The following is a 22,753-nucleotide window of genomic DNA, read 5'->3' as shown; positions in this document are numbered from 1 at the left end:
CATATTAATTGCATACAATATGATTAACATTTTGTTTTTAAAATATTGTGATTTCAAAAACACAATAACTGTATATAATAGATATATAATAAGGTTTCTACATTTTTTTTTGAATTATATACTCATCAGTCACATACATATAAATTAAATAAATGACATTAATAGGTGAATCTGGAAATTCTTCTATGGACAACGTCATATTAATATAATACATGAAGAAGATAAAATTTTGAAACATACCTCATCTTCCCAAGGTCTTCCATCATGAACCATTATGTGGAACCAATCCATTTTCTTTACTTTTACAATTCCTAGATCAAGTTCAGGCTTCAACTTATCATACACTGCAGTGTACGCAGACTTCCTGCTTCAATTATGTTTTTATATATATAAATCCATAATATGGAAAATAATTGATAAAAATTGAGTAAAATCGTCATAATGTAATGTCAAAAGTACCTATTTCGTCTCTGTGATACATTCTAATACACCCATTCTACAAACTTATTTATCAAATCAGCAGAACAATCAAACCCTTTAAACTTTTCAAAAGGATGCTTAGCATTAGAAAAAATCATCCTCTTTTCACAACTATTTCCAACTTCAGGAAGCTGCACATATGGGGATGTATCATACTTGCCTGAATTTTAAATTTGCATTTGCAATTGTGGTGTCACTGTTTCATTAAGTATTGGGTCCAATGCAACCATTTGTGTGTCTGTGAATGGAGGAAAATCGTCCAATGTTGGTGTTTTAGTAGACGAAGTTCCCGGCACATCATATTTAGAAACTAGAATCATATATAATATAACACATTAGTGCTTCATCATAGGACCTCAATTCTACAACAAAAACATTAACATATTTCGAACCTGTATCTGACAAATTCATTCCAGAAGAATCATCTACCTCATTTTCTGATGCCACTGCATTTTAAAATGATAAAATTATATTCACAACAGGTAATAAAAATTATCGGCTTATTATAAAAATTAGGTATAACAACTAATAATATGTATAAAAGCAAGTTGAATAGAATTTATAAAGGACTCAATACCTGTATCTGAGTTTTTCATTCCAAAAGTATCAACTGTTTGATTTTGTTCAACATCTCTATTTAACATGAACAAATATTTAGAAAATATCAGTATTTCACTATAAATTCATATAATTCTATGAAAAAAATTATTGAGTATAAAACAAGCATGAAAACAGGTTGTTGCTAATCTTCACTTTGTATAAATTTTGTATATAAAGTAATAATAATAGATTAACCAAATATCAAAGTAATTTTTAAAGAACCATACCTTAATCGGGTGAATTCTTTTCAAGAGAATCGACTCCTTGATTTTGTGTACATTTTAAGTGGAACAAATATTTTAGGAAAAAGTAGTTCGCAAATAACTCATATAGGCAGTTATGAGACATAAACATAAACATGATAATTATAAAACTAATATAACAATAGCTTTTCAACATATATCATCAAAATAATAATAACCTTGAACTGGGAAAAACTTTTCATGGGTTCGACTTTCACTTGACTTTTTTTTTGATGATCTGAATTCTTCAATAAGCAACTTCATTGAATCATCAATATAAGCTTTCAAATCCTTTATATGATCATCAACTTTTGTCCTTAAATCTTTCAAATCTTCCCGGACCTATGTAAGAAAAAAGAAACTATCAAAACATGTATACAATTATATAAACATAGTAAAATTTTCCCTTACATTCACAATTTCATTCTTTAATCTTAAATATCTTTCTTCATCAGTTAAAACCATCTTAACCCCTTCATCCTGATTATTTGTGCTTTCTGGCATGATTGAAGGATCCATGTCAACCAGCTCCACATCTGTCAGTACTATGTTTGAAAACTTGATCTAGCATTAAAAATTCATATGAAAAAACATTTCAAACAAAGAGATTATAGACATAATTCAAGAAATAAAATTCTTATAATCAAACCACATGAACACACTTACCTGATTTATGTATTTTCTAAACATTGTATTCTTTAAGAATTCAAAATAAATCAACGAATCAGATGTCCGCCAATTGAGTATCCGCGGAGTGGTGGTACATATGTGAGTTGCAACAGAACGATCAACCTTAGAGCAACACTCATAAAACCATATTTGTAAGGCAAGATGAAATCCACCAAACTTGAATGATGATGGATTTTTTCCCAGTTTATGGCTATAATTTTTAAGCAGTGTGCGAAAACAAAGGTTCCCCCATGGATAATCTTTATACTCCCCAGTTTCAACCAAGTCAAAGTGCAATTTCGATACAAAATTGTTGTTTGGTTCTGCAGAAAGTAAGAAAGTCTCAATAAAGTATACCAATGCCATTTTGAAGACATCTCCAGGCTCTATAAAATCTTTGGCATTAAAAGCATTAATAAATTCCGACTTTCTAACTTGTTTTATTCCAGGAAAGTACTGTGCTAGCAGCCTGTTTGGAGAATCTGGATCTGAATAAAAATCACTATCCAAACCACGTTTTAACCCAGTGATAACAACAAATTCTCTAATTCCAAATTTAAGCTCAGTATCATTTACATTCACAATGAACATATCATCTCTATCATTCTTTGTTTCAACAAGCAAAAGGCTGCGTAATAGTTGTGGCTGAACCTTTATATGTGGCATGTCCAAAAATAAACCAAAAGGAGATTCCTTAAACTGTAGAAATTGTTGGTCGTTAAGACGATTCCTAATGTCATCACAAACATCCATATTGATGTAGGAACACCAATGGGTATATTTCTTCTTTTCCTGGAGTAAAAAAAGGTGCTTTTTTTTTAAAAAAAAAAACTTGTGTATACTTTTGATATAAAAATTGATCATGAGCTAATTCAAGAAATAAATTCAAGCAATACATACTATAAACTAACAAACAACAACATTATGAATACGTTTGATATAAAATTGGTAATACCAAAGAGATAGTCAAAATAAATTACTTGTTACATGATTTAAAAACAAAAGGAGAAATGACCATTTCAATAGACACAATATACTCACATACAACAACATTAATTCACACTGATGTATCTAATTGATATAATATCAAGTTTTTTTTGGTTCTGAGATAATAATGAATTATAAAAGTCTATTTCATACTTTATAACCACATGATACTCAAAACCACATCAATAAACTCAAATTCTTATGCCAAAATTGTATATACAAACGAACATAAATCAGACACATACAAAAATTTATGTTTAAATATCTCCATCAATGAAAATAACATGCAAAGAGTAAAATAATAAAATCATGAAAATATGTTCATTTAATACATTTGGAACAACTTTTCCACTTCTGAAATTGAACTTCTTCGCGCGCACCTTAATTTTTGGATTTGGGGCTCTAGAAGTCTCACCCTTCATATAGTTCTTGTCCTTAATGTAACTTGATTCTGGCACAAAATCTGAATCCGAATCATCCGAACATGTATACACAACACTATTGCATTTTTTTTTTCTTGTTGCTTGGTTGAACTAATTTGAATAGGAACATTTTCACTTTCATTATTCTCCAAACAATCGCTCTCAAGTGATTGTGATATCAAATTGAAGCTTGGAGGTTGACTCAATCCATGATTGTTACTAAATCTAGGGCTTTTTCTAGGGGAAAGGTTAGATTTCAAATATCTCTTCATGATTGTTAATATATAATTTAAAAAACACAAAGACTAAGAATGAAGGACATGCAGATAATGGGAAATTGAAAACAAACTTGAAGTTATTCTCTGCACTAAACGTGTGTAGTCAATCAAATACATAATCTCACCACTTCCTAATTCCTATGCACAATTTCAAAAACTGCTAACTTCTTAATTAATTAATAATCTGAATTAATTATTAAAAAATGGCTTATTAATTAAACGTGCAGACACATGCAAAAAGTTAGCAGATTTATTAACTAAACTGCTAACTTTCAAAAATGGCTTATACAAAAAATGGCTTATTATTTAATAAGGAAGCGTGTTCCTAGGCTCACTTTCGAAACATGTGCAGACACCTACAAAAAGCCACCTTAATTAATTATTGATTTAAATATACATTAATTATTAAAAAAAGTCCAATGGCTTTATAATTGAAACGTGTGCCATTAGACTACTTTCTAGGAGCACTTTAAAAACTAAAAATAAAATTATAAATATAAATTAATTATTAAAAAATCAAAAAGCCTCATTGAGAAACGTGTGCAGTAACCATTTCCTAGATACACGCTTCCTTATTAAATAACTAAACAATCTAAATATATATTTACACTCTTCCATATTAATTTACATTAAATAATTTAAATAATTATTTATTAATTATTAATTAATTCAAATCTGTCATCAGTAGTAATTATTATGTTATATTACTAATTACTAATAAGTACCGGTAGAAGATGTAATATATGTTCTATTATGTCTATGTAAATTAATTATTCCTAAATATTTTGGAATGAACTAAATTTTTTTTTTTAATTCAAATTTGAGCATGTAGCTCTTTATTCAATTATAGATATCAAAAGTACACTTCTGCCAGGCCCAACTTTAAAAAGGAAGAGTAGCCCATATAAATCAAGACCCTTTCTATTTCTAACCCTATTACCAAAACTTTCCTTTTATCATTTGTTTCCAAATTCTCCACTCCTTCATCTATCTTCGTTTCTGGAAACCTTAGTTTCTCCTTTGCTTCCTTTGGGTCCTCAGTGTGCGACCATGGTATGTAACTACACACTTCAATAGCTTCAAAAGGTACTGCTCCTCTTTATCTTCCTCCTCCTTTGTTTTTCTAAACTCTCCATCTATGGGTGGTGTATGTTCCGATGTCTTTGCCTCAGATATGTCTCCTTTCCTCTTGTTGCCTTTGTCTTGGTTTTTCATTTTCTGATTTTTGGAAACATCAATGTTGCTAGCGGTGTGCCCAAATATGCTGCTCTCGATCTTGCTTTTTATGATAATGGACGATGTGCTTTGGATTCCAGTCTGATTGTATTGCCCTCGACTTTTTCCGGTGTCCTTTTTTGTAATCTCATAGCTTAGGCCAGGTAGCTCTTTATTTCTCGCAGATTTTAATCCCTCGTTGTGGCAAAAACTTGAAGTGTACATGTAAAATCTTGCGAGACTCACCACATCTTGATTATTGTAAATGTATTCCATGTTGGCTGTGTATGTCTTTTATCTTTCTTGTCTTGATTCTCAAACTTGTGATTTGTGCTTTGTCCATGTTTAGAATTCTTCTGCACTTTGCTGGTAGTTGTTCAAATTGCTTGTATTCCTGTATCTCCAGCTTACTGTAAGCACTATTAGCTATGGCATCTGCTAGTTGATTACCTTCTCTGTATACATGCTGAACTTTGTAGCTGTTTTGTTCCACAATTTGTCTTGCTTCTTCCACTATGTCTAATATTTCCCAGGGTATTTTCCATTCCCTAAGAATCATTTTCATGATGCCTAGTGAGTCTGTTTCTAGAATAACCTGCCTGAGGTTGTTTTTTATACAGTAACTTAGCGCTCTCAATATTGCTGTCGCCTCCGCCATGTTATTTGTGAATGTTCCTATCTCCTGCGCTTCTGCAAAAACCAAATCTCCCTTTTCATCTCTTACACAGAAAGCATAAGTGCTGACTCCTGGGTTTCCTCCTGTGTTGCACTTAAACCAATTTGATTTCGGCAGCTTCCAGCTAACACTTTTGTGAAATAGTTTAGGTTTGTAATGCGTGAAAAACCTTACCACTTCCTCCCAGGCTGCTGGAAATTGAATCCAAGGGTAGGTTTGTTTTATGAACTGGTTTATTGTGTTTTGACATTGTTGGACCAGTTTGAAAAAACTTACTTCCCTTGCATATCTCCTAGCATTTATCCGCTTCCATAGTTCCCACATTGGGATCGCTGGTACTATCTTGAAGATTTTTTGTATTTTGATAGTACTCTTGACCTTCCACCAAGAATTTATAAGTTGTTGTTGATGCACTCCATTAGTTGAATACCTGCACAAGAAACAAAGTCCTTCCACAACCTTTGGGCTATGGGAGATGTTAGAAAAACATGCTCCATCGTTTCTTGTTTATACTCCTCACAACAATGACATCTTGATGCAATATGTATTCTCATTCTCTTTAGATTGTCATCTGTGGAAATTCTCTTCCTCCACACCCTCTAAAGGAAGAAACCAATTTTAAAGGGTAAACCTTTTATCCAAATATTCGACAACCATTCTTTTTCCTCTCCTTTTTTCCTCATCATCTTGAAGGCTGATTGGACTGTGAATTCTCCATTGGAATTTCCCATCCACCCAGGGCAATCTGTATCATAACCAATCTCTAGTTTGATACTCTCAATAATGTAGTTAGTCATCTCTTCAGAGATGAAACTCTGAAGTTTATCTTTTTGCCATCCATTATTACCAATGAATTCTCCCAGGCTGATCTGCTATGCCTCCCTCCTCAATAAAGTACAAAGCTCCTTGTTGTGTCCAACTGTCATATCGAAAGCTGCAGTTTCCTGCTCGTCTTTGCCACTAAATTTAATGCTCCACCTCTTCCCTAATCTGATCATCATCTTCCATACATGTGAAGCTCCACTTCCTTTAGCCATGACTGGATGATCTTTTTTGCCATACTTATTCCACATATAGGTTCCCCACAATGAATTGGTTGCCACTCTAAAATTCCACCACAACTTAGCAAACAAAGCATTGACAACATCATGAAGATATCTAAATCCTACTACACCTTCTTTCTGGGGCTAACACATGTCATCCCACACCACCCAATGTTTACCCTTCAATCCTTCTGTTTTCCCCCAGAAAAACTTTGCAAAGATTTGATGAATCTTATTGATGATACCTTTGGGAGGGTTCATTGCTGATAGCAAATAAACATGCATAGATTGTAGTACATGATCAATAAGTATTTGTCTACCCCCATAAGATAGAAATTTGTTCTGCCAATTCATCACTCTTTTGTTGATTTTTACGTAGGATGTATTCAAAATGTGAGATCTTCTTTCTCCCATAGAATACTGGACAACTAGGTATGTAAATGTAAACTGACCCTGCTGTTTCCCTGTCCATCTTCTTAACCTCTGGTCTGAAACAATAGGAGCTTTCTCATGAAGGTAGAAAAAACACTTGTTTTTGTTAATTATCTGTCCAGACACTTGTTCATAATCTGCTAGAACCTTCATAATCTTTTTCACTGGCTTCCTTTCCCCTGAGCAAAACAAAATGGCATATGATAGATGGTTTGTGTTTGGAGACCACTTGGGGATGCCATAACCCCTGTAGTCTCCATCTTCATGTAATTTATTATGTCCTCTGGCCAATACTTCTGCAGCTATGATAAACAAAGTTGGCAACAACGGATCCCCTTGCTTTAATCCCCTAGATGACTAAAAGAAGCCATAGGCCTGCCCATTCACCAGTACTGAATACCAACTATTTGAAATCAATCTCCAAATCATATCAATCATTTTCTCCGAAAACCAAACTTCCTTAGAACCTTAGTAAGAAATATCCAAGAGACCCTATCATATGCTTTAGCCATATCCAACTTCACCACTACATTCTGCCAATTGTTCCTCATATTGATGTCTCTTATTATTTCTTGTGCAAGTAGCACATTTTCTGTTATGCTTCTTCCTCGAATGATACCCGATTGATTTGGAGAAACAATTGTGGGAAGGATATCAAAAATTCTTTCATGTATCAATCTTGATATGATTTTATTGGCAAAGGTGCTCAAACTTATAGTTCATAAATTAGTAAAATTCTGGACATTTTCTGTTTTTGGAATCAAGATTAAATTTGTGTGAGTAATGAACCTAGGCAACATTTGCCCACAAAAAAATGCCCTGACCATTTTAGTATTGTCCTCATGAATAATTCCCTAGCATACTTAGAAAAAGGCTCCTGAAAATCCATCCGGCCCACTGGTGCTCTCTCAATTCAGTTCAAAAACCACCTTTTTTATCTCCTCCATACTTGGTAATTTTTCCATCTCTTCATTTTGCTGTGCCGATATCAAATATGGGATATTATTAATCATTTCTAGCTTATTCATCACATCTGATACTCTGAATTGTTCCCCAAAGAAATCAACTGCTGCCTCTCCTATTTGATAATTGGTATTTAAAATACCTCCATGATTGGATTGAATCTCTACGATATGTATCTTTTTCCTTCTTCCCTTGACATAAGCATGAAAGAATTTTGTATTCCTATCCCCATCTTTAAACCATCTCATGCCAGTCTTTTGCCTCCAATACTCTTCTTCAATGTTGAGATACCTTTTGAGCTCCGCTTCAGCCTTACTAAGCTCACTCCTATTAGCCTCTGAGGGGCTAATTTCTAGCTGAATCTCTTTTACTCTAATCATATCTTTCGGTGTCGCCATTTTCTCAAAGATGTTTCAATAAACTCGTTTGCTCCACTCCCAATGCTCTCTTTACCTTTTTCATCTTAGCCTTAAATTCAGAGAAGGGATCTCCAACAAAGTCAACGCACCAGGCTTTCCTCACTATCTCCAAAAATTGAGGATATTTAGTCCAAAAATTTAGAAATTTAAAAGGTTTGACCAGATGTGCTTCCTTCAAACTACATACGACTAAAAGAGGGGCATGATCTGATCCCTGTCTAATAAGGTGTTGTACACTACTACTCAGCAGAAGGTCAAGGAATTCTTGATTTACAAGAACTCTATCATGTTTTTTGAAAATATAACCCTCTTCTATCCTCCCATTCCACCACGTAAATTTGCTTCCTGTTGTTGGTAATTCCATTAGAGCATTATTGTTAACACAATGAGCAAAATCACTCGCCTCTGAGTGAGCAAAGGGGAGCCCTCCTAGTTTCTCTTCTGCATTAAGAATAACGTTAAAATCACCCCCCACTATCCAAGGTTTACTGTTTCCCTCTGCAATCTCCTCTATTTCTTCCCACAATTCCATTCTATCAGATTCTGTACACCTTGCATATACAGAACTGATATAAAAAGATTCATTATGAAATTGAAACTTCATAGTAATTTGTTGATAACTATCCCTTGTCACTTGACCCACCCATTGTTCCTTCCAAAAGATCCAGATTTTAGAAGAAGCATTCGCCACTGCATTCTCAAAACCTAATCTCCTCTTGTATAAATCTATCTCCTCTGGATCTTTCTAATGTTCCAGGAGAGTAATGAATGAAAAATGATGTCTTCTATTCATCTCTATTAATCTCTCAAATGATTTTTGCGAGTTAACAGATCTGATATTCCAAAATAATATTTTTCCTATCATTGATTAATGATATTCCCTTTCTCCTTACTTCTTCTTGTCTTCACCTGGAGTGGTACTATATTATGCATAACCTTATTCTTCTTATAACCACTCTTTAACTCCTCCATTTGTCTAGGTGATAAGTCACCTGCCTTGCTAGCACTTTGTATATTCATCTCCATATCTTCATCCTCTCTTTCCTCCTGATAGCTTTGCTTCTGTGTTGGTGTCATATCATGGATGTCCGGAATACTTTTATCCCCCGAGTTTGGCTCTACTATGCATATTGGGTCTGGGATGGTGGTCAAATCTTTCTCCCTCTCATTCTCCGGCTTCCATAACATAATTTCTATGCCTTCATTTTTATTCAAAACCCTTGTCTTCTCTACTTGCTTATGTTGTGTTTCATCATCTATACTTTGTCCTTCACTCACCCTTTCATGATCTGCTGATTTATTCCCCAAAGTTTCGTTGTTTGTGAAGTTATCCTCCACGCAGTTCCTTGTTGACACTTCCACTTTTGTGTTGGTTTTTTCCTCTGTGATCTCCTCACTCTGATTTGTATCCTTCAGGGCCTCAAACTGATTATTCATGTTAGTCCAACCTTATTTTCCCATCTCCATGTGTTTTGGCTTCGGATTCCATACTTGCGTTCTGCCTCTCTACTCAATGGGTCTCAATTTCTCTTTATGTCTTTCATTTCTATGTATCTGAAACTGCTCTTTGACTTGTTCATTATCCCTTGTCTCCCTAGCTTGTGTTTTCCCCCCCTCTGTTAATGGTTGTTCCATCTTTTTATGGCCTTTGTTTTCTTGCTTCTCCATCCCATTCTCCGTAACAACCTCATTCTTCTTAGGGTATAATTTCGGGTGTAGCGCATAACACTCCTGTTCATTGTGTCCTTGTAACCTGCAGTTCACACAATATTTAGGGACATAATCATATTTTATTCTGATTCATTTTTCCACCACTTCCCCATATTGCTTTCTAACCCCAATATTAATTCGTTTTGGGAATTCACCCAATAGATCCACTTCCACCTTGACGCTCGCACAACTGGGTCTTGTCTGGTATTGAGTCACCATGTCCACTTGTAATGGCTTACTAACTGTAGCAGCAAGAGAAAATATCGCTTCCTTCACAAAAAAATTCGGTGGGAGTCCTGGAAAGGATATCCAAGCTATGGCTATTGTCGTTTCCTCCTCCGGGTTGAACATAGGATCCCTTTTGAGTGTTCTCATGGGATACGACCATTGTCGTTGCGTCAAATAAAAAGCCAATTTGACGTAATCCTCCATGATCTCTGCTCTAATTAAAACATGTCTATTTCCCAATAATCCAATACTGCATTCACCTTTGAGTTCACATTGTTTTGGAATTATCTTCTGTAGTTCCTTGATTTCTGGCATTCCATAGGAAAACTTCCCAATTACAGCATATTGTAAATTTTCCTTGTCTATCATCTGTGTGACTTCCTCCTCTTCCCATATAATTCTTGGTTCCCCATAAAGGTAAAAAATTGGCCTCATTGTTACTAGTTTACTACTCAGTGGACTTGGTCGTAAAATAACGGCTTAGTTTGTTGTCATTGCTGGATTTGATTGGCTTTGACCAGTCTCCGGAAGAGGCTGGCCGAGGATGGTGGCCATGGCCACAGGTGAAACTTGGTAAAAGGGTAATTAAGGTCTGCGGCCGCTAGGTTAGAGAGCATTCAAAATTATATTTTTGAATGAACTAATATTAAGAATTTCTATAAATAAAAAAAATTCTTGTAAAGCAAATCAAAGAATTATCTAATTGACAAAAGAATTAAATTTGGGTTGAGGATATTTATAGACCAAAATGTGGAAGGAGGAGTATCGTTGAACCAAAAAGAAAGGTGAAGGATATTTTTAGACCAAAAGATAAAGGAGGATAATTTTGAACCATTTTCAATAGTTTATGGGTGTTTTTGGTCCTTTTCTCTTTAAAAAGGGGAAATGTCAACTGGCCCTGGAAAACTATATGGAAAGTGAATATACCCTACAAGGTATCATGTTTTATTTGGATCCTATCTAAGGAAGCTATCCTTACACAAGACAATCTGATGAAAAAGGGGATCATTTTATGTCCGAGATGCATTTTTTGCGGAGAACAAGCAGAAATTGTTCGACATTTGTTCCTTCACTGCAAGATCGCATGTCAGCTTTGGAGGCTATTCATAAACCTTAAAGATTTTCCTGGACTATACCAGGAAAGGTTACAGAGGCCCTCCAAAGTTGGGAAAAAGCTGGGGTTCGGGCAAGAAGCAGATGTAGATGGAGAATCATACCAGCCAGCATATGGTGGACAATCTGGAAGGAGAGAAATTCTAGGTGTTTTGAGAACATAGAAAATAGTATAGAACAGATCAAATTGAATTGTATCTTGATTCTATGTTTTTGGTGTAATCAGATTCGGTCTAATGATCTTGTATCTATTATTGATGTGTTAGATTCATTATAGACATGGGATCATAGGATCTGGATTTACTTGTAAATATGGCCCTAGTTGTAGCCCATGTACTGATCTGTTTCTATCAATAGACACAAAGTTACTAGTTTCAAAAAAAAAAAGGGGGAAATGCTACTCTTCATGAGGTAAATGGAGAATCAACGTTTTTCATTATGTTAAGTAACTTATTACAAAATTGTAGCGTCATCATAAAGTCTTTGCGTATACATGTTGTTGTAAGATAACTGATTAGTCTCAAGAGATCTTGAAATAGTTGAGTCATAAACAATTGTACGTAATTACCATTTATGATTATTTTTAAGATAGTTTTCCGTTTATGACTAAATAGTTGAGTCATAATCAATGGTACGTAATTAACATTTATGATTATTTTTTGGCGAAATGGTCTGATAGACCCTTATATTTGTATCAGTTTGTATTCTGAATCCTTCTACTTGCAGTTTTGTTATCTGGACCCTTAAACTCAATAAAACATAATTTAACAAATCCCTCTGACCATTGACCAAGCTTATGTGTCTTTAAGATGACTGAGTTGGCGAAAGTGTGTGACTTCACGCATCTTAAGGCGAGTGAACAACTTTTTTAAGTTAAAAAAAATATTAAAATTATAAAAGAAATATTTTTTTTAAAAAACAATTAATTAAAAAGTTATTTCTTCTTCCAAGCTTAATTGCTTTCCAATCTCCATCGTCGTCTGAGCAGTAATCTCAAAGGAGCAGCAACCATGGCGAGAATAAACGTTCATGAGCTGAGGAACAAGTCGAAGACAGACCTTTTAGCTCAGTTGAAGGATCTGAAGGCGGAGCTTGCTCTTCTCCATGTTGCAAAGGTCACCGGTGGTGCTCCTAACAAGCTATCCAAATTCAAGGTGGTAAGGTTGTCAATTGCACAGGTTTTGACTGTCATCTCACAGAAGCAAAAGTCAGCTCTTAGAGAAGTTTACATGAACAAAAAGTACTTGCCTCTTACGAAAAGTTTGGCCAGATCTGATTATGCGGTGGCTTAGGTTGTTGTTACTGTGGAGGTTGGAGGAGGAAAGAAAAATAGTGATGGTGTGCGACAGAGATGAAGACGGGTGAGGGAGAAAGTTGCACAAGTGAGATTCTTGATGAAATCTTGAGAGTCTCCATTGATGTTGGAGTTTTTGGGGGTAAAAATTTGTAGAGGCAAGAGGTTTGCTTCAGTCCATGTATGGAGGTGTAACGAGCAGGTTTGTCCATTTATCCACAATTCTCGAATTCTTTGTGTTTACAGCAACAAAGGTTGTATTTTTTCTTTTACTCTTACATGTAAGCTCAATACAGTAAAAGGGAATAAACCCAGCAAGGAAAAGAGCCCAATTTCAGTTCCAAGTTCTGATGGTGTGGCGCCACCAGTTGTTGAATTGGAAGAAGGGTCTATAGGAAATGGTGGAAGGAAGGTGGAGGAGACGAAGAATGGTGTTGTTGGTTTTGGGATTGAAGAAATTGCCTAGAAAAGTTTTGGGGATTTTGTCCAATTTGCCTTTGGCTATTGCTGAGATGTTTGCTATTGCTGCCTCAATGGCCTCAAGAACTTTCATTGACCAAGGCGAGGCTCTAGATTACTACTTAAGGGAGAAAGTATATGTGATTCGCCGACAAAAATGGCGACGACGTCAGTGATGGCTTTCTTTTGGTAGTGAAATAGTGAAAATAAGGAGAATTAGAAATGCCAATAATAAATTAAAATGTTATTATTTTATATTTTATTAAATAATTTTGGTTAATAATTTTTAAAAAATAGTTATGAAATAATTATGATGTGGCATTAATATATGTGACATGGATATGACATGTCAATTATATACAGGAGAGTGAGCTACACATGGTTGGATGGGCTTAAAAGTCTCATTTTATTTGAGTTTAAGGATCCAGATGACAAAGGTGTAATCAGAATACAAACTGATACAAATATAAGGGTCTATCAGACCATTTTGCCTTATTTTTTACTAATATAGTTTTCCGCTTATGACTATTGTTTTGTCTGTAGTAAATTAATACTAATACTAATTAATGGTTGTGTATTCTTAAAAAAAACTCAAATTAATAATAAACAGGAAATCTTCAAATACTTTTCCAAGTGAAATCTGGACTCTGGAAGTGTAATTTGGTTGAAATTCAACCGCCTCACCGTCTACCCTTTTTTCTCTATAATAAATATATTGATTCTTAAAGGTTTTGAGAGTTTGTCTCTTTTCATTCACCGCATTGTTTCAGAGTTTCGAAAAAAGAGAATCCATTCATCAACGGGAGGGCGAGAGGGCGATTGTGATTCAGCTCTCCGATGATCGATCCTTTTCTCCGGTGAGCGATTAGGAGATTATGATTTAGCTTTGTTTTACTAATTTTTGCGGTTGTTAACTTTTCTAGGGTTTAAGATCGTGCTAACAGCTTGTTTAGTATAGTCGTTACTCATCTTTTCATCGTGTGTTTGAATAGATAGGATCACTCGTTCTGGTTTATTAGCGTTTCTCTTGATGATTTGACTGTGTTTTTAGTATAGAATAATGGTTTTAAATTCTCATAATAATTATGCGTTTGATTTAAATTCATGCAAATCCTAATGAAATTAACCAAAAAAGCTCAATCAAAATCAGAAAATAGAACTTTGGCATTAATTAATACTTAGATGGAGAACGATAGGAGGGATGGGAACAAAAAGTTAGCAGAAAGCGAACCAGAAATCTGAATTGGAGATGTCTACTAGGTTATGTGATGGAGTTCAATCGAAAAATAGTGTAAACTAAATAATGAAATTATGAAATAACAAGGACATAGTGGGAAACAGAAATAACATGAGAGCTTATGAGTCATGACTTTGGAGCTCTATTAATGCAAACTGTGTTAGAAAAATTTCTATCTTAAAATGCTAGAGTGCTAATAAATTTTTGCGAACCTGTATTAAACTAACTATAAAAGGTGCTGCTTTTTGTTGTCACATGAATACATTGATTATAAACAACTTCTTTATCATTGAAACTTGAAAGCTGAATTGGCATTGTATGTTTAATTGATTATTAATTGAGAAGTTGCTTCTTGTTGTTGCCACCTATGTACATTGAGGATATTTTTTTCTTCTTAATCAGCATTGTTTTTGTTAATGATTATTAGTTGGGTTGTGATTAGCTTTTTCCGTATGGTGTTTGTTATATGGTGTAGCGTTGTGATTATATGTGATTTTCAATTGGTCATNAAGCTCAATCAAAATCAGAAAATAGAACTTTGGCATTAATTAATACTTAGATGGAGAACGATAGGAGGGATGGGAACAAAAAGTTAGCAGAAAGCGAACCAGAAATCTGAATTGGAGATGTCTACTAGGTTATGTGATGGAGTTCAATCGAAAAATAGTGTAAACTAAATAATGAAATTATGAAATAATAAGGACATAGTGGGAAACAGAAATAACATGAGAGCTTATGATTTTGGAGCTCTATTAATGCAAATTGTGTTAGAAAAAATTCTACCTTAAAAAGCTAGAGTGCTGATAAATTTTTGCGAACCTGTATTAAGCTAACTGTAAAAGTTGCTGCTTTTTGTTGTCACCTGAATACATTGATTATAAACAACTTTTTTTATCATTGAAACTTGAAAGCTGAATTGACATTGTATTTTTAATTGATTATTAATTGAGAAGTTGCTTCTTGTTGATGTCACCTGTGTACATTGAGGATATTTTTTTCTTCTTAATCGGCATTGTTTTTGTTAATGATTATTAGTTGGGTTGTGTTAGCTTTTTCCGTATGGTGCTTGTTATATTGTGTAGTGTTGTGATTACATGTGATTTTCAATTGGTCATATAGGTGGACGTAAAATACGTGCTTCTAAGATGGCAATAAGCCGGCTGAAGATTATTGAGTTGGAGGAAGGATGGAAATTTATGCAGATGGGAATCACTAAATTGAAGAAAATTTTAGAAGGACAACAGCATTCTTTCAGCTGTGAAGAGTACATGATGCTCTACACGTATCCTTATGGTTTCATGCACTTGAAGTTTGTCTTTATGTATAAAATATTTGCTCTTTAATATATATGTACACACATTGTTTTATTTTTTTCAATCTTTAAAATATGGTAAACCTTGCCTACAACCGCTTTGCTCTCATGGTGTCTTAAACAACTAACTTCTTGGTTATTAGTGAACTACACTTAACATGGAAGGAAGTTTTTCCTTAATTGAAATGTAGAACTATATATAACATGTGCACACAGAAGCCGCCAAATGATTACTCACAACAGTTGTATAAGAAGTACAGGGAAACATATGTAGAATATATCAATTCTACGGTAAGAAGCATTGACTTTCTTTCTCATGATAATTGAAATTTACTCTACTTGCTTTGTTGTTGCTGTTCAATTTTGCAATTTGTATTTTTCTTTATTAGGTTCTGCCTGCTTTACGAGAGAGGCACGATGAGGTTATGTTGAGGGAGTTTGTGAAAAGATGGGCGAATCACAAAATTATGGCTAAATGGCTCTCACGGTTCTTTCATTATCTCAACCATTATTTTATTCCCCAAAGGTCGCTACCTAGACTTGATGAATTTTGTCTGATGTGCTTTCGTTATCTGGTTTGTTTCTTGCATCTCCGATATAATTATTGACAACATAATTGTCTCTTTTATTTTTTGCTTTCTTCATATCTTTGCTTTGTTGGTAATTTATTTCTGTTTTTGTTGACAATAGATTTATCAGGAGTTGAACGGTAAAGCTAGAGATGCAGTTAATGTGTTGGCAAGTATCATATCTTTTTTTTTTTTTTTTTTCTTCCTACTGTCAGTTGATCCCAACTCTTGCAGTATTATTTAGTTATGAGGGTCTGATTAAGAGTCCATTTGTATTAGATTGAACAAGAACGTGAGGGTAAGCAGATTGACAGAGGTCTACTGAAGAATGTTCTCGATATATTTGTTGGAATTGGTATGGGGGAAATGGAGTATTATGAGAATGATTTTGAAGATGCAATGCTTAAAGATACTGTAGCTTATTATTCTCGGAAAGCTTCAAGTTGGATTGTGGAAGATTCTTGTCCAGATTATATGTTGAAGGTACAATTCATTTTTACAGTTGCTCTGATTTCGTAAATTATTTGGTTATTGCCTTAAATTGCCACAGTAAATTGTGATACCCGTACTTTGCTAACTCAGGCAGAGGAGTGCTTGAAGAAAGAGAAAGATAGAGTGTCTCATTATCTCCATGTTCTTAGTAAGACAAAACTTCTAGAGGTCAGCATTTGAATTTGTTTTAGCAACTTGAAATCTTAACTTTTGAATAACTTTTTTTAAAAAAAATTGAGCATAGATAAATACTATGTGATTTTGTGTTATGCTGGAGGAGGTAACAGGTGCACCGTGGAATTAGTCGGGGTCAGCACAGGCTGGCTCGGACACCACAATTATATATTAAAAAATGTGATTTAGTTGTTATATGTCTGTGTAATGGATGTCTTTCAAGTTCAAATATTTTTTCTAAAACCTTTAGAAGGCAAGATTAAAAGGATTACCTCCCAAGGTTTTATGCATTTCTATTTTTTGGTTGGCCGTATCCTTCATTTTATGTCGGTTGCAATTCGATTGTTTGCTCTCTTCTATTAAATTATTCAACTTGTCAAAAAGGTTGTTTACAGTTTATTTCTCTTCGAAGGGGGAAGAGTTATTAATGTCCAACACTTTGATTGACTACTTGCTTTCCTTTATGGTTTAGAGTCGAAGTTGCAAATATAGTCCCACTCCTTGACAGGGCAGATGTTGCCTTTTTGTTTATGCGATAGTAGTCTATGAGTATGTGGTTTGCACATGTACCCCATAACCATGAGTGCACAATTCTAAGGATCATATATATAATGTGTTTGAGTTATAAAATAAAATCCACAAATGCACGATTCTTAAGTGTTCTATTTCTCTATTCGAGTGAAAACGTACCGAATAAATAGTGGTCTTTTCAATTTGTTCAGGGAAATAAAACATGAAAAGTAAAGTTGGCAATTTCATTTTTCTACGATGCACTTATCATTTATGTCATTGCTTTAAAGTTTTCTCCCGATATGTACTTGAGTTTGAATGCTGGAAATTCAGACTTTTTACATGTTGACAAGATTCCTTTAGTTGGATTTGTTTTCAATGTTGAGACCAAATTTGTGCTTGTAGAAAGTGCAAAATGAATTGTTGGTTGTATATACCAATCAATTACTTGAGAAGGAACATTCTGGATGCCGAGTATTGCTTAGAGATGATAAGGTATTGAATTCTTGTGTTGCTTTTCATCATTTTTGGGAAGTTTCAATGTATTTTACATGTAATTCACTGTTTTTCTCTTTTGCCCTTACTACCGACTCTCTTTTGTACACTCAGGTAGAGGATTTATCTCGAATGTATAGGCTATTCCACAGAATCCCCAAGGGATTGGAACTTGTTTCAAATATGTTTAAGCAGGTATTTTTATTCTCTATCACTTATTGCCAGTCACAGAGCAGCAAAAGAATTATTTATTTAGTTTCCTAAGTTCGCTAAACATCTGTTGTAGCATGTCGTTGCTGAAGGCATGGTCTTGGTGCAACAACCTGAAGATACGACAAATAGCAAGGTGAATTGTCCATGTTCTTGTTTCATATTTTTAATGGTTTCACTTAAAAACGATGATTATCTACTAATTACATGCGAGTATAAAGTCCTTTTAAATTGTGAATAGGAGAAATCAGCGGGGTAGGGGGAATGTATGATACACCATTTAGATAACAAAACCTTTTAGCGGAGTTGAAAGCATTTATGTAGAAATAAGTACACATATACATATATGTATATAGTAGTGATTTGGTGGACCATATGGAAGGAGAGAAATATGAGATGCTTTGAGAGTAGTAGTAGTCCTTTACACAGGATTAAAATGAATTGCATAATCACTTTTTGCTATTGGTGTAGTTCGGAGTATGTAGATGATCCTGTAGCGGTTAGAGATATCCTAGGTCCTTTGTAATATGAAGTAGGATCTAGTTTAGTTTTGTTTTAAGTACANCACTTAAAAACGATGATTATCTACTAATTACATGCGAGTATAAAGTCCTTTTAAATTGTGAATAGGAGAAATCAACGGGGGGAAGGGGAATGCATGATACACCATTTAGATAACAATACTTTTTAGCTGATTTGAGAGCATTTATGTAGAAATAAGTACATATATATATATATATGAAGTTCCTTTGCAGCCTTGCTCTCCTTGTGGGTTCAAGAAGTTTTTGTTCCTGGTAATTCTACTGGTGTTTCTATTTGAAGTGTTTATGTGTTTTTTGTACAGGCCGAAAGTTCAGGCTCAGGAGAGCAGGTAAAACCATATTCCTTTATTCTGATTTCTCTTTTATGTAATGTAAATATATTTACCATGGATTCCATCCCTTCTGCAGGTCTTTGTTAGAAAGTTGATTGAGCTTCACGATAAGTATATGGCTTATGTTACAAACTGTTTTGCTAATAACTCTCTCTTTCATAAGGTATATTCCGTTGTTAACAATTGTATGCTGATCTCTTTTACTTCAAAGTTATTTGTCAGTGTTTCTGATGTCTAAAGTTTGACATATACAGGCTTTCAATGAGGCATTTGAGGTTTTCTGCAACAAGATTGTATCTGGTTGTTCAAGTGCAGAGCTCCTTGCTTCTTTTTGTGATAATATTCTTAAGAAAGGTGGGAGTGAAAAACTCAGTGATGATGATATTGAGGAGACCTTGGATAAGGTATAACATGCACTTCCAATCACTTCATTTCCTGGAAGTCCATCTTTCGGCCAAGTGAAGTTATCATAATAATGGTTTGAATTTTTGTAGGTGGTCAAGCTTCTCGCTTACATTAGTGACAAAGACCTTTTTGCGGAGTTCTACAGGTGGATTAGATAGTCCAACAATTTATTGATATAGTTACCTTATTTAGGTTGAATCTTCATTTACCGTTTGGAATGTCCATTGTCTTGGTGTGATAGGAAGAAGCTTTCTCGTCGATTGCTCTTCGATAAAAGTGCCAATGATGACCACGAAAGGCTTATCTTAACAAAGCTAAAGCAACAGTATGGTTGGCAGTTCACATCAAAGATGGAAGGAATGGTGAGGAAACAGAATATCTTTTCATAGTTTATCCCATTCCCATTAAAATGTTTTATTAAAACTTGTGGATGGCAACTCAAAAACAGGTGACAGACTTGACTTTGGCTAGGGAAAATCAGAACCATTTTCAAGAATATCTCAGCAACAACCCTGCTGCAAGTCCTGGAATTGATTTAACTGTCACAGTTCTTACAACTGGGTTCTGGCCTAGTTATAAATCTTCTGATTTGTGTCTCCCTGTGGAAATGGTAAGAGGAGCTTTTCTTGATAATTTTAAAATCCACTTTTTGTTTGCTGATATGATGTTTTTCTTCTGAATTAATGAATGACGTAACCTTTGTTGTGTTATTTGCCTCAGGTGAAGTGTGTAGAAGTCTTCAAAGAATTCTATCACACAAAAACGAAACACAGGAAATTGACATGGATTTATTCATTGGGTACGTGTAACATCAACGGGAAGTTTGATGCAAAAACCATTGAATTGATTCTGGGAACTTATCAGGTGACTACTCTGTCTAATGATTCCATTGAACTATCCCTGCTGGTTACAATACACTTATGGATTTATGATGTCCGCTTTTTTCAGGCTGCTGCTCTGTTATTGTTTAATTCTTCAGATAGATTGAGTTACTTAGAAATCAAGAGTCAGTTAAATTTGGCTGATGATGACTTGGTCAGATTGCTTCAATCCCTTTCATGTGCCAAGTATAAAATACTGATCAAGTAGCCTTGCAATAGAACTGTTTCGTCTTCTGATCATTTTGAGTTCAACTCCAAGTTCACTGACAGGATGAGGCAGATTAGGGTATAGATAAAGAACTCTGTATTTTTTTAGTGATGCTTCATGAACACACTTTAGATACCTATTCCTAATGGCATGTTTTATTTGTACTATCCAGGTCCCATTACCTCATGTGGATGAAAGGAAAAAGGTGGTCGAGGATGTAGACAAAGATAGACGTTATGCAATTGATGCATGTATCGTGCGCATTATGAAGAGTCGGAAAGTTCTTCCTCATCAACAACTAGTGTTGGAGTGTGTTGAGCAGTTGAGCCGAATGTTTAAGGTGTGCACCCTTCTATTTATGAATTTTCTTTAATGAAATAGATCACTTTTGGAAGGTTGATATGATTTCCATGCTCTATAACCATGACATTCAATTTGATGCTGGAGGGCTATTTATGACATTGTGTTGTGGACGTTTTCCAGCTTGCCAGTAAACAAATTGAAGGATATCACCTTCTGGGCTCGTAACGACAGATAATGTAGCAATTTTTTCCTTGTTTTGACAAATTGTTAACAGCTTGGCTTACACTATCTCCTCATTACTTGACAATTTTCTTTCAGGATCATGGTCTTTGGGGTTCTTGGTGTTGAAAGTAATCTTAAAGATTTAATTATCGGGAATAGTGTTTGGTAAAATAGTTGGAGGGGTTGCATTTAGTTGTACTCTATTTATCCTATTATATTTTAAAACATAGTCTTATTTGACTAGAGTGAAATTAGTGGTTTCTTTCCCAACGAATATAACTTGACAGAATGACAGAAACACCAATTTTACCTTTTCCTTCAATCTTCTAAATGCCTCCATCACAATTTGTTCCATAGTTTTGCTTTTGGAGACCAGAACTCATTTGGAATTTCTTGACCTCGACTTTTTTGACATTTATTGTTGAGACAAAGAATCTTTGAGTTGAGATATCTTTCAGTAGTTTCCAAACCTCTAAATGTACTATTTTGTGACAATCTTCCACTTCCAATTTCATTATATGAATTGGTCAGTAGTTTGTATAGATGGTTTGTCTCTTCTTCTCCATTTGCTTCTCTATCATTTTCATTTTCTTTTGAACCGATGTAACACAAGAGATGACGGGAGGAGGCAAACCAATTTTTTGTCTGTAGTTACTTTTTGGGAAACATCCATGTTTCAACTTCCTCAATGGATAAAGTTATGTTGGTCCTAAAAGAAATGGTATAACTTGTGGGAAATAAGTTTAGAGTTATGTGATTTAGTCTAGTTCATGACCTTGAGGATTCATATTTCTTGAAAAGCTAGAATTTACCCTACAAATTCAAAACCTATGTTAGCTGAGATGAACAAGGACAAAATATGATTGGGCTTTGTGCTTAAATTTTTAACGATCTTGCTTTGCCATGTAATCAGTTATTTATGGGCTCTATTTCCTTTGCAAGTGTCTACTGCAATCTTGGACTTTGCTTTATCCTGAAGATAGTTATTGGCTCTAGTTATAGAGATTGATAATTTTATATTAATATCATCATTAATTTTGCGTATTTGTGCAGCCTGACTTCAAAGCAATCAAAAAGAGAATTGAAGATCTCATCACTAGAGATTACTTGGAAAGAGACAAAGAGAACCCAAATTTGTTCAAGTATTTAGCCTGAAGCAATAATCTGGGTGCTCGGCTGAGATTATTTTTGTTCTCTGCACATTACATTGAATACAACTAACTTGCTTCTCCATGTCACTTGATAGGGATATTGTAGCACAAATAATTTTTCTAACTTTTGCCTATAAGTAGGGAACTGTGCCAGTTCTTAGATATCACACCACCTTTATTTTTTGTCAAGAAGTTGGTGGAGGCTTTGCTGTTTTTACTAAATACATTTCATATATGTGTGCACTTTCATTAAACAAATGATATTTTATAGAGTTCCAAAAGTTAGGGATGGCAATGGGGCGGGGCGGGTTTAAGGTTGTGCTGGGTGAAGTGAGTTTTTTTAAAACTAATGCGGCTTGTGGGTATGTGTGATTTTATTTAGGTTCAAACTTAATTTTAATTTTTTACATATTTATTAAAATAGTTTCTCTAAAGCTACTAAAGTATTCAAGATAGTAAATGAAAATGGTTCAATAAAAA

At 34.4% G+C, this 22,753-nt stretch overlaps 2 protein-coding genes across 2 annotated transcripts; both read left to right on the top strand.

The window, feature by feature from the left end:
• The first annotated feature begins 12,463 nt into the window (after positions 1 to 12,463).
• On the top strand, positions 12,464 to 12,784 carry LOC125852398 (60S ribosomal protein L35-like). Its single transcript, XM_049532136.1, has one exon. The coding sequence runs from the start codon at positions 12,488 to 12,490 to the stop codon at positions 12,767 to 12,769; it is 282 nt and encodes a 93-aa protein (XP_049388093.1). The 5' UTR covers positions 12,464 to 12,487; the 3' UTR covers positions 12,770 to 12,784.
• Positions 12,785 to 13,880: 1,096 nt separating this feature from the next.
• LOC125852397 (cullin-1-like) lies at positions 13,881 to 22,494 on the top strand. Its single transcript, XM_049532135.1, has 20 exons — positions 13,881 to 14,087; positions 15,587 to 15,749; positions 15,971 to 16,070; positions 16,169 to 16,354; positions 16,470 to 16,517; positions 16,628 to 16,831; positions 16,931 to 17,008; positions 17,930 to 18,019; positions 18,134 to 18,214; positions 18,306 to 18,365; positions 19,074 to 19,100; positions 19,180 to 19,266; positions 19,358 to 19,507; positions 19,598 to 19,653; positions 19,750 to 19,870; positions 19,957 to 20,118; positions 20,229 to 20,372; positions 20,457 to 20,675; positions 20,770 to 20,937; positions 22,176 to 22,494. The coding sequence occupies exons 2-18, from the start codon at positions 15,613 to 15,615 to the stop codon at positions 20,595 to 20,597; spliced, it is 1,872 nt and encodes a 623-aa protein (XP_049388092.1). The 5' UTR covers positions 13,881 to 14,087; positions 15,587 to 15,612; the 3' UTR covers positions 20,598 to 20,675; positions 20,770 to 20,937; positions 22,176 to 22,494.
• Positions 22,495 to 22,753: the final 259 nt, after the last annotated feature.

Source organism: Solanum stenotomum, unplaced genomic scaffold (assembly GCF_019186545.1).
Source record: "Solanum stenotomum isolate F172 unplaced genomic scaffold, ASM1918654v1 scaffold34726, whole genome shotgun sequence".
Lineage (NCBI taxonomy): Eukaryota > Viridiplantae > Streptophyta > Magnoliopsida > Solanales > Solanaceae > Solanum > Solanum stenotomum.
The sequence above is the reverse complement of the archived record's forward strand: the minus strand, read 5'-3'. Positions and strand labels throughout refer to the sequence as shown.

What these genes read in the sequence shown, in the direction of transcription:
- LOC125852398 (XM_049532136.1), top strand. Translation starts at nt 12,488, where the DNA reads ATGGCGAGAATAAACGTTCATGAGCTGAGGAACAAGTCGAAGACAGAC.
- LOC125852397 (XM_049532135.1), top strand. Translation starts at nt 15,613, where the DNA reads ATGGCAATAAGCCGGCTGAAGATTATTGAGTTGGAGGAAGGATGGAAA. An exon ending in TATTGCTTAGAGATGATAAG is followed by an intron (nt 18,020 to 18,133) that starts GTATTGAATTCT and finishes TTGTACACTCAG; the next exon opens with GTAGAGGATTTATCTCGAAT. An exon ending in ATAACTCTCTCTTTCATAAG is followed by an intron (nt 19,267 to 19,357) that starts GTATATTCCGTT and finishes TGACATATACAG; the next exon opens with GCTTTCAATGAGGCATTTGA.